The sequence below is a fragment of the Ruditapes philippinarum genome, unplaced genomic scaffold, assembly GCF_026571515.1.
Source record: "Ruditapes philippinarum isolate M1 unplaced genomic scaffold, ASM2657151v2 ctg5372_1_1_1_1, whole genome shotgun sequence".
In the NCBI taxonomy this organism is placed as follows: domain Eukaryota; kingdom Metazoa; phylum Mollusca; class Bivalvia; order Venerida; family Veneridae; genus Ruditapes; species Ruditapes philippinarum.
Window position 1 is genome coordinate 48,001 of NW_026859596.1, and position 13,102 is coordinate 61,102.

Sequence of the window (13,102 nt, forward strand, 5' to 3'; positions counted from 1 at the left end):
GTTTTAGCGTATGCAAATCAAGTTAAATATACGCGTGACGTGTATTATCCAATAATATCGGATAAACAATGCAACGCTCCGCCCATACTGAGATGGTGTATACGCTTCGCTTGTTGACATTTAGACTGCATTGAATTGACCTTGAACTTGATCAGCCATTAAATTAATCGTAACAAATAGATGTAGTTTGTTTATTTCAAATGCAAAAATGCACAACAGAAAACATCTTCACTAATAGGGTTTTCGTGTTGGAGACAAGGAAACACAACGGAGAAGTTAAAAAATTCTGGAAAAAATGTCAAACATGTACGTAATGGATCAAAACTGATTTTGTCAATAAATATCAGAACGTTATTTGTACATTTGCATCCGTTTAGATTATCGGAGCGTACTTATTATTCAACATTTATATAAAAATGAAGTTGAAAAACAATTCCATCGAATAAAAAAGATGTCATTTATAAATTTTGACTTTTATATCATGCTGACTGTCTTAAGAGACCGTTTCATTAAGCGACCGTTTTGGTGTTTCCCTTGCCCGGTCGCTTAATACACGTTTGACTGTACATACCGCCTGCTGGCTAGCAAATCGCTTATCTACGGTGTCCTGATCGTGCCAGTTATAATGTCGTCTGTCGTGTTAATGCGTCTACACACGACAATGTGAAGTAACATCACGACGAAAATAATATATCGTCCTTTTTTGAAACTTTCGTTTGGAATTGTCCACAGACACGTGGGGTTATGTGAGTCGCTCCCTTTCGTATACATCACAACTAAATTAACCTAGAATACCGCTTATTTGACCACGTTTAAAACTCCCTAAAATGTCATAAAGTGGGTAAAAGAAATGGCCTTTTTAAAATGAAACAAAATCCTGTAAAAAATTGTTAAACTGGTATGTACATAAGTCTGTTATCTCTATCCTTTTCATTAACATTGTATTGCGTGTAATCATGGGAAGTAATCCATAGTACTATGCAAACTGCAAATATTTACCTTACACCCCTTGTGCTTATAATATAAAGGATTAAAACTTTGTCATTCATTGTACTGTAACCATAAAATAACGGGGGTTTATAACGTTTTATCACACACCCGTGCCGATTTTGCGACTCCGTAAATATGGTATTGCACGGCCGTGCATATATTTTGACGTGACGTCATTAGCGTAATACAAACATAGTGTAAAGACGCGCTAAATGTTAGCGTTATACTATAGGCGCGTCAATGAAAAATGACTCTTATTTCACTTTAAATGGTCTTTATTTTGGGTATGTGATAAATAGAATATTAAATTCGTGTAAGTTCATTACTGAATTTATTGCACTCGTTGAATAAAATAATATTATGCTGGCCAGAGGCTCGCATAATATAATTTTATTCAACTCGTGCAATAAATTCAGTATTGAACTTACACTCATTCAATATCCTCTATGTACTACACCCCTGTCACACACCGAAAGTATGTGATCATATCAACAATGTAATTTGTGATTTAAAAATGAAACTCATAATGAACTTTTCAGGAAATAAACCGGAACCTTACTATATAGTTAAAGTAGACTTTTCCGATAACAGTTTTGACAATCCAACAATACGCATGCGCAATGAAACACGAAAGCAGTTTCATACCGCATATGAACAGGATTTCTCTTTTTTCAAGTAATTAAAATTGTGAATTTGAAATGGCAATTTTGTTTTAAATTATCAATTATACAACTGTTTATTGTGGAAACAAAACAAAATCTGTTCTAAGTAAGTGACTTTTTGCAAATACTATTTCTCCATCCAACAAATTACGATTCATTTCTAAAGAATTCTATTTATCAATGTCCCCAACTTAAACTGAACTAACTCTCGTATTACGTCTCAGTTCATTTTTACCGTCATGCAATTCTTGTATTTCTATTATTGTGAATGTCGTTGTAGCTCAAAGAAAAAAATTTAAGTATCTGTAGTTTATTCAAATCGAAATTTGAACAGAAAGTTAATAAATGACAACGTTTTATTGATACGAAATACCCGAACCGAATACGCTACGGCCAGTAATTCTGTATGGGGCAGGGGACATATTCGAATGATGGCCCCGGGTCAAATTTTTTAATAACTCAGACATGGTGTTTTGAAGGTACTGATAACTTCTGATATTTCTCTGTCATTGTAATTCTTTTATGTTTGTGTGTAGGAAATGAGCAGTATTTTTGGGTTTTAGCTTTGACAGTTGGCACCAAACAAGTAAGAAACTTTGGATAAATTTTTGTGAAAAATCTAAACGTATGACAGACATTTTATTGGTCATTTTTGAAAATGCCATGGTTTGCACTGCGTGTTACTGATATTTTTAAAGGAATCGGGCGGATTCTGGAGTATGCTGCACCTTCATGAAGATTGCCCATATTGGTATATTTTAGGTGTGATTTTGGCTGGGTGGGGGTAAATATTAATTGCTGTCAGTTTTTTTTGAAGGAGCAATGCATGCAAACTATTATTTTCTTCAATGTATGTCATATATCATTGAATAATGCTGTGCAACTGGTTATCTGCCTTTGAAACATATTTTGAAATATTTGGAATTGTGTTTCTGGTCACACTGAAATACAAAATTTTTCATTTTTAGGTCCCCTGCCCCCTTAAGGAGAAATCACTGCGTGGGAGAATGCAGATTTGCAACACCTTTGGAAATAACGAAAAAAAACCTGAAACCCGAAAAAGAACCAAAAGAAAGCTTTTTTAATCTAAAATACTTTGACAAACATTTATTATAAACAAATCATTCAATCGTTAGCGATTATATAAATACTTCATAAATATGTCAAATAAATGAAAATTATAAACTTTGTATCCATTTCACATAATAACTGATAATGCCGGATAAGTTCGTTTTTCTTGTGTGCTTTTCGCTATAAGTACCCGAGATCATGGCCGTACTTGTAAGTGGTGGTCTCGTTAATGTTTGATAAAATTTATAACTTGTTAAAGCAGCATCAAATAATCTGTAGGTGGATGTGTGGTAATATAGAAGTTGAGTAGGCATTATATATCTGAAATTTAATTTGTTAGTAATTTAAGAACTGACCAATGAAATGTTTTCAAGATTTCAAGATTTATTCAATACTGTCATTGTTCATAGGAACCTGTGACATAAAATACAAAATTGTGAACATGTATGAACCGGAATACAGAAAAATATACATAAAAGCAGGAGAATGAGTGACAATTATCTTGTACCCGTAAAATAAAATGAAGATATGACTACATTTTTAATAATAACCGGAATCTATGCTTCATTAACAATTTTTTTCTAGGAGACTATTGATAAGGTCAATAGTTTATAAGATTATATAATGTTGGATATAGACTATAAGATCTTCAAATTTGAATGCATTAGGATACTTATAATAATGTGGTCTTATAAATTTACGTCTATTATTAACAAAACAAAATGTAAATAATAAAAAAGTTAGTGAAATTAATCACCCGGTTGGTTTGATTCACATAAAGTATATATACGTAAGTTTCTCTCTATATTTAGGAATCTACATTTCACAATTGACATTTTATGATTTATACATCTTAATTTTAACAAAGATGAAGACAGTTGCCAAGGAAATATAAGATGATTTAGATTTATATTTAGATTTTATTCAAATATACATAAAACAGGAGAATGAGTGACAATTATATTGTACCCATAAAATAAGAAAAAAAAGATATGACTAGATTCTCAATAATAACCGGAATTTATGCTTCAACGACAAAATTTCTAGGAGACTAATGATATAATATTATACTTTTTATTTGCATGTTGTAATTATTTCTTTACAAAATAAAGGTTACACATAGGAAATATAGGCCTGTTATTTGAGCAAATACAATCTGTAGTTATTTAGCAAGGTTTTTTAAATGTGACTTGTTTTTACTATTCATAAGATCTTCAAATTTCAATGCATTAGGATACCTATAATAATACGGTTTAATAAATTTACGTCTACTATTAACAAAATGTGAACAATAAAAGAGATAGTGAAATTCGCCACCCAGTTGGATTGACTCACATAAAGTATATATACGTAAATTTCTCTCTATATTTAGGAATCTACCTTTCTCAATTGGCATTTAATGATTTATACATCTTAATTTTAACAAGGCTGAAGACTGTTGCCAAGGAAGTATGTTAAAATAATCTTCGAATACAAACTCTGAGTTATATTAACGGTAGTAAAAAAATTGCTTTAAAGATTGGACATCACTGTTCCAACTTTGGATGAACTAATCTCGAAGTCTGCTTTTGAAATTAAACGGACTAGGTACAAATTGACTTAACCAATCATTTGATAAACCAAGTCCGTCCAAAGTATCCCTAACAAAATAAAGCCACGGTAATTCAGTTCTATATCTAACATATACTGAGTATGCAGTCTTATTAAAATATTACAAATCTTATCATATTTACCATTCCAAGCTTACACCAGTAGTTAATAATTCTACTTTTTATTTGCAAAGATATCGGAGTAACTCCAAGTTCACTATATAACATACAATTGGGAGTACTTTGCTTGAGGTTTAGTATAATTTTGTAAAATTTAAGCTGAAACTGATTAATACACTTTAAATTTTCTATTCCCAAACTTCAGAGCCATAACAAAGAATAGGAACAATCATTGTTTTAAACATGCGGATCTGTAGATCTACAGATACTAACAATTTTCTAGCTTTTTTACCAGAGAGAACATAGCTTTCTTCGCTTGATCAATAAGACGTTTTCTAGTTTAACAAATTTACCATTTTCTATAAATTAAATACCTAGATAAGAAAATATGTACTAATTCTAAGTTCTCATTATCAAAAGAAAATTGACGTGCATCACCCATACGATTCCTGCCCCTAGAAAATATTACAACATTTGTTTTTGCAGAGTTCTCCTTTACATTTATTCAGTTCTTTCCTGTAAATTTTACAGCCAGTCAAACAGAAAACAAACCGGCCTTCGCCCGGAAGAAAATTGCATGACACTAAAAATGAACTGAGACGAAAGAAAATGAATACGAAATAAATTGTTTTGTTTGTAGTTCTTATCTACTTCTTCTTTACTTATGAAGGATTAACTTCAGACTTTACATTTTGTTTCTATTTAAAATACTTTGCTTGTGCAAACATATGCATAAGATTTTAGTATTTCAAAAATTTAAAAGTAAAATTCAATAAATGGCACAATATCATATTCCTTATGATTCTTTTTCCATGTTTCCAAAGATACGATATACAAATAAACCAGTTTTTGTTGTTTTGCTTTCTTCTTAGACAACAATTTTCATAATCATCACCCCCCCTCCCTCAGAATATCAATGTTATCAAGACTAATTTATTTGTTATTAACCTTTACATTAGTTGGTTAACCATGTTAATTAATGCGATATCTGTATATTTTCAGCTATGACAATCTGCATACGGTGTTTGAACATATCGTAAATCTTTTCTATTTAAACTCATAGGTAGGCAACAAGAAAACCAGACACGCTATCAATAATTCAAGAAGATGGAAAATTTAGATGGAAAAATGGACATTGAAACAACATCGTCAGAGGAGTACATTCCTAATATTTGCGAACACTGTGACAGTGATGGAAAGCGTGCTGAAGCCGATGGGTTTTGCGTTGATTGTAGTGAATATTTGTGTAACTGCTGTTTGTCGTGCCATGCTAAGTATAAGCCTGAACATTCAACTAAAAGTAGGGATGAAATGCCCATAGATGTACGTTTTGAAAAATGTTTGAAGCATGATATGAAACAAATGAAGTATTATTGCATAGAATGTAATAACGTCGCATGCGAAAAATGTATAACAAATGAAGGTTGTTATCACGAAGACGGATGTCAAAGTAAAAAATGGACATCGCTTTACAAAGTTGCTTTGGAAAACAAGGTATCGAAAACACAAGTTGACACAAAAATTGCTGAAGCAACTGATAAACTGGCAAACATTGAAGACACAATCGATAAACTAACGACAAAAAGGAAAGATAAAATTCGAGAATCTATAAAACAACACAGACAAAACATGGAAGGTAAGATCAAAGAGGTTGAAAGTCATTTCCTAAAGAAATGTGATGAGATTGAAAACACGTTTGAACCGTCGATAGATTCTCTGTCATGCAACGTTCAGTCTATGAAAACTATGTTACGTTCCGTGGTGTCTCAATCGGACAACTGCTGCTCAAACTTTATTGCCGTCAAAAACATAGATCAAAGTATTGCTCCCGTCGAGAAGGGTCTTGAATGCTTAAAGAACCAAACGGAGATTATGGCATACGAATTCAAAGCAAACCAAAGCCGCATAGTTGACAAATCCGACTTTGGAAACATATTGTTCTCAGAAACTTTCCAGACAAAAACAGCTTGTTATAAGAACGATATTGATGTTAATCTATACTATAGCTGGATTTACCCTACAAATATGAGTGATTTATTAATCAAAGATGATCTACTCGTTGTTATATCATACATGTGCAGTGCCATTGTGTTGGTTGACCCCATCAAGCAGAATGTTTTATCAAAATTTTTTATGTCATCAAGTCCAAAGAGTGCAATATCCATAAATGGGACTGGAATAGCAGTAGCTCTACCACTTGATGGGAAAATTAAACTGTATGACATTATTAAGTCAGAATTTGTCGATAGAAAAAAAGACATTGAAGTTGGAAAGGATTGCTGCAGTCTGGCATACAGCAAAAGTCAATGTTATTTGTATGTGTCATATTAAAGAACCTACAAGCAAAATTACATACTAAATGAAACTGGTAAAGTAGTTCGCCTTGTTGGATAAAGACTGTTTGGGAAATATAGTTGTTTATGGATCCACGGTTTATAATTCTAAGCTTAGACGAAGAATCGCTCTATGTTCTGACGCACAAAAGAAATGCGGCTGAATCAAAATACATTCTGAATCGGTAGAATTGGAGCTGTGTTTAAGACGAGGAATTAAAAATGTCCAGAGGATTAGCAATAAATGAGAACATGGAACGATTTTTTGTTGCTGGCATGAATTCAAACAATTTTTCAATTTAACATCGAAACTTTTTGATAAAAAATAGGAATCCTCGTTGGATCGAAAGATGTATATAGGTCCTTTGAGTATCGCAATTGATAACCATACAGAGAAGGGATGTTCTACGTGGGTATCGAGAAAAAAATACTAAAATAAAAACATTCCAAATCAGATGCATTACAAGAAACTATCTTTTAATAATGGCAATCAAAAGCACAAAACAAAGATATGCTAATAGAGTCCGTAATTAAGAGAGTTGGTTACGGAAGGTCGGCGTTTTAGCGAGCACGTAAACAGTGTTAATGAAGTTCAAAATTTATTTTTGTTAAGTTCGCTTTAGGTACCATTTTAGTATAAACTTATCATGCTCGTTAAACTTAAAGAATGAAAAATTAAACGACCATGTCACAGACAATGGCACATGTTTAATTTATGGAAGGGACGTCGTGTGTACCTGCAAATATGTTAACTAGTGGTAACAGTTTTATAATGTTTGTATATGTGAGACCTTATAAGAGAGAAATATATATCGACATCTTTAAGTTAACAAAAATAATATAATACTACTTATTTGTTGGAACATAATGTTACAGTTACGTATGGAGTAAATATCTTTCTAAAAATCTGGAAACAAGTAAGTGATCCGCTCGGAAGCATTAATCACAACAAAATTACATAAGAACTTGCAGACTCGGTTTTGATTGAGTTTTCCTTATTTCAGTGAATTTATTGCATCATTTTTTTACCGAGTTTTTGTAGACTACTATGGACTTAAAACGCTTTATTTACATGAACACTTATTTACAATCTTTTTATTTTTTTATTTTGGGGAGAAATTTCCTTGCTAGAAATTTCAAATGAACATATTGAAATTATTTATAAATATAATTATCAAATCGCTCATTGTTTAATTTGCCCGAAAATGGTCCCTGTACAAACAACTAACGGATTTACAAGTTGCTTCTGAAAAACGACGCGAATAATTAAAAAATAATTTATTTCTCCCATTCATATTTTTCGGTCAAGTTGCGATAAATACATAATTGTAACATTCGTTTTTACGCCCGATCAAAATAATTTTGTCGTGTGTTGGTATATATGATTAAAAAGCGCTAAATGAACTTAATCCAGAATTGCATAAATCTAGTGATTTAAATTGAAGAAGTTTATATGTTACAGGTTTTATTTAAGCATAGTCACGCAACCCCGTAAAGCAAAAGGAGATTAAATTGATAATAAATGACCATGAGCTATTCTTATCAACTAAAGAACTAGACATGCCCTGAAATGCATCCGCACGGCAGTCCCATTATATTCTAGTGATAAACTTTGCTTGCATTCATTTATTGTATGCCCTTGCAATATATATACATGTAACATTATTTAGAATTATAAGAAAAAACGAGCCACAACAAATTAAGCTATGTTAAGCAAAATAACATCCTTTTGATTGGATTTAAGGGTATTACACAACAAAGTGTATAATTCTTTATGCTGTTACACATATACATTGATATTAGTTTGATAAAAAAACTAACAAAATGAATAATAATTTACAAATATGGAAAATAGGTGGCCCAGTATAACTAAATCTTTCGTTTAAAAAGGCTAATTTATAATGTTACAAAGGACCATAATCCAATAACACATTGAACTTCAGTGAAATTTTAAATCATTTCTTTATTGAAATACATATTCAGGCCAATAAAATCAAACCGAGACTGACAATTTTTATTGAAAGAACCTATTTTAAATTTTCAAGAGCACTATCATTCTATAATATATCAAATTCAAGAATCAGATTTTGACAGTAATTTGATGAGTTGAGTTTTAACCATATTACAATATACATTCATGTTGTATTTTCATTACATTCCCATTAACTACTCTCTAACTTTCCTTATAAATGTATTTTCACTAGTAAAAAGGCAATAACTCAAAGTTATCAAGTGAAGAGGTACATTTCCTATATATTGCATCAAATTATAAGTATAACGCTAATAATAACTAAAATATGTTCCTTTCAAAGTGTGATGGACAAAAGTAGAAAACATATTTAGAGTACATGATTTTTTTTATTTACATTTATGTGGCCTTTTCTCAACATGATATCGTGAAAATTTCTACTATAACCAATTAATTGGTCTATAATGTATCCTTCTTTTGAACTAAAATTATGAACGTAATGAGCCTAATAAAAAGTATATCGGTGGTTTTGTATTTGATATCTTATAGATAGTAAGCCTTAAAGTATTGTATTACTTTTTTAGGATTGTTGCAGAGATCCAGGGGAATGGTGGGCGGGGTGTCTGCCACCTCTGATTCCCATGTGAACACGTCTGTGCCCACTACCTCCCATGGACTGTCTGGGATAGGGTGACTTTTTAGAGGCTCTTTAGTGTTTTAATGTCTGTGTAAGGGCCCGTCTACACCTATCCAAGTCTTGAATGCAAGTATCATATTCTCTTGTATCGGATAGTGTAGACACCCTACTTGAATGAGTTTTAAAGAGAAATTATGTGACATCCAAGAAGATAATTCCTTGCAAGAAAGTTAGAACACATTCTATTTTTCTACAAGTTTTTGGCTGTCAAGACACTGATAACACCGGTTTGACACAAAACATGTGCCCGAAGGTTTGATAGTGCTGTTATTTTTTATTATTTTCTGACTTTTTTGTTGTTGATTCAGTGTACATGCCCTTTTGAATTTCAGTAAATGATTACAATGTCTTGGTCAAAGGAACAAACCAATACGCTGATACACAGAAGAGCAAAAAAACATAAATAAATAAAAATAATTTACATTGTAAAAAAATAAAAAAGAGCTCTTTTTCAAGTAGAGTCAAAATGGATTTAAAATGATCTTGTTCATTTAATGAATAACTTTCATCAAATAAAGAATTTGCATCAAAATAATTTTTTGTCACATTTTTTCAATTTTAAAAAAGAATGAACGCATTTCATTTACTCCATTCTGTTTTAGCTAATTGCATCATTTTCCCGCTTTTTTCACATATTTTACAGAAACATGATAGTCTTGCAAAGACAAAGGTATAAATCCTGGGCTATCTTAATGAGACATTTAAGTAAAAATTGTGCCTGAAAAAATGTTGAAAGGGCCATTTATTTAGCTTATCTAAATGTGACATGTAAGAAACTTGAATAGGTGTAGACACGGCCTAACATTATATCACCTGCTCGTTGCAAGTATTTTTAACGCCGCCGATATGACCTACATGAACAGCCTTTATCATTTCCTGCCTAACTTAGGGCGCGTCTACACACAATCAAGTATTGAATGCCAGTACAATATTCTTGTACTTTAAATAATGCAAATCATTTTTAATGAGAAATTAAAGATAATTCCTTGCGAGGAAACTTAGAACACGTTCTATTTTTCTACAAGGTTTTGGCTGACATGACACTGATAACAACGGTTTGACACAAAACATGTGCCCTGATGGTGTGATAGTGTTGTTATTCTTGGCGTCCGCGCCAAAGCGCGGCGCCAATCAGATTTTGTGACAGGGCGGCAGCAACTTCTCGGGCCTTTTCGTCGGTCATTCCGATTGGTATGAGGGTGTTTGATTATCAAAAATGAAATGTCGCGAACAATGAATAGCGAACTGGAGAATTTCGCAATGCAAACATATTCAAATGAAATTATCCGTCAATTAATCGCGCTCTTCGGGGTTTTTTTTATTAATCATTTTGTAGTACACACAGTGGGTTATTGTGTATAGCTGCGCCTATAAATAGAATGATGACCTTAACATTGTGAAAATCCGAAAATCTATTTATAAAAGTACATTTAGTGTAGCGCTATGGTTATAAATAACGAACTGGAGAATTTTGCAGGAAATGAAATATGAAAAATGAAACATATTCAAACAACTAATTGCACTTTGGATATTATAGACCTGAATTTTTTTGATATTATCGTTAATATTGATAGAATATCAAGTTATTGTAGAAAAAAATAATATTATAATCTCTAGCATGTCTACCAAAGTTCATGATGAACAATGTCTTTCGTCAGCCCATTCATAAATATTATACAATTCTGGTAAAAACCAATTAACCATTGAAAAGTTTATAAGAATATCTGGTCATCAGATGTCTACTAGTCAATTTTCACTTGCTGCATTTCTTGCATGGGCGCCATTTGATGCTTTGCATCAATGCTTTCCTTGTTACTGTTATATGTGTAAGAGTTTACAAAGTTACCAAACTCTTCCCCATATAACTGCAAATTGGCTCTTACAGATAAAAATAGAGAAAGTGTCAGCTCTTTAATTAAGCATAACATTCTTTTTCCCAAACAGTCACGTCCTTAGGTCTACAGGTGGATGGCGTCAAATTATTTTAACTAGCATATAAAACAATGAGTATCCACATCTTCATCATAGTCCCTCCCATTGAATTGATCCCCTCCCAATTGATCCCTTACATACTTTACTCACTAAAAAAAAATTCTCAATGAGTAATGCTTGAAACATCTCCATTTTTTTTTTAAAGACTATAATTGTCACAGGGCGAGATTAATGTGCAACCCGATCGAGACTCAAACTTGGGAGCCCCTCGGAATGCCTTACTGTGACTTTACTTACTGAGCTATCCGGCCGCCTGCAAACTTCCTCTCCTGATTAGTGAACAGTTCAATACCGTGACATAATCATTTTCTGAATAATTTGGGATTCGAACATACCACAACTTTGGGTCTCCTGAAAAAATTTTCAACATCATTTTTACCCCATCTTATTACTATGTTAACCTTTTAGCCCGTATTGTTCTGGAAGCGCATTATCAGGGGATAATTGGGAAATATGTCACCTGTCATCCTGGGAGGTCTGTTTCAACAAGTATTAAGAGAATAGAACATGTCCTGATCTTGTAAATAATAGTATTAAGTTGTATGAATTCAACACAAATAGTACCTTCAATACATATAAGATTTGCTTGTACATCTTAGTTTTAATTTCGTGTTGTCATGCAGTCGCTATCGTGTGTTAGGTCGTGAAATTATAATCCTAAGAAATATCTGACTGTTTATATTTTCCGTATCAAAAAGATTCAAAAGTTACTCTGTTGTTTTATTTGTCTCTGCGAGCTCGCGTGTATTATCTTTGCTATAAATTTGAAAATATCCTCATATTGAGAACACCTGACCTCGCCTAATGAAAATCTGCCTATCTCAGCACAGGTCTCTTCATAAAACAAGAGGACCATGAAGGCCCTGAAGTCGCTCACCTGTATATGGGCGACCCCGGGGCGAGGCCAATTTAAACCCCAGGGCTTTTATTTGAACAAATTTGGTAGAAACCCATTAGAAGATGTTTGATGCATAAATATCTAAGCTCTAGCTCTTTGATTTTTTAAAAGAAGATTTTAAGTTTTTATTTCACACGTATAGGGAAAAACAGTGAACCCCCCCGTCTGGCGGGTCCAATTTTTTCCCCAGGGTTTTTATTTGAACAAACTTGGTAGACTCTCACTCAGCGGTGTTTCATGCTAAATATCTAAACTCTAGCTCTTTGAGGTTTTACTTTACACATATAAAAGGAAAATCAATGACCCCCCCCCCTGCGGGGCCAATTTTAACCCAAGGGCTTTTATTTGAATAAACTTGGTACTTTAAACATATAGTTAAAAGAATGACACCCCTAGGGCTGGGCCAAGGGCTTTTATTTCAACAAACTTTGTAGACAGGAATGAACTGCATTTTCAATCCTAGATATTGTTTTACATGCAAGATTAAGTAATTGGACCCCGTCCACCTGTAGACCTAATTAAGGAAGTGTTTTTGTACGTGGCTGCTGAGAAAACATAATGTGGTTCTTATTCAAAGAGGTGACACTTTCTCTATTTATATCTGATATGGAGTTGTAAGAGCCATTGGTAAGAGTTTGGTAGGACTCGCTAAGGTCGTCTTAATACAAACTCTTACCCATACTTAATCACGGGGGAGGAACTGTTACACGAAGGATGGAGTTCTTATGATAGTTTGTATCATTTTATACCATAATAAACAAGTATATAACCATAATAATGT

The 13,102-nt window shown here is 32.7% G+C and overlaps 1 protein-coding gene across 2 annotated transcripts; it reads left to right on the forward strand.

The window, feature by feature from the left end:
* The first annotated feature begins 1,568 nt into the window (after positions 1-1,568).
* On the forward strand, positions 1,569-6,776 carry LOC132757200 (uncharacterized). Of its 2 annotated transcripts, none has more exons than XM_060748407.1 (2): positions 1,569-1,758; positions 5,435-6,776. In XM_060748407.1, exon 2 carries the CDS (start codon positions 5,540-5,542, stop codon positions 6,761-6,763), a length of 1,224 nt encoding a protein of 407 aa, XP_060604390.1. In that variant the 5' UTR covers positions 1,569-1,758; positions 5,435-5,539; the 3' UTR covers positions 6,764-6,776. The 2 variants fall into 2 exon arrangements, with proteins under 2 accessions (XP_060604390.1, XP_060604389.1); XM_060748406.1 differs by having other exon boundaries at positions 1,571-1,758; positions 5,496-6,776.
* The last annotated feature ends 6,326 nt before the right edge of the window (positions 6,777-13,102 follow it).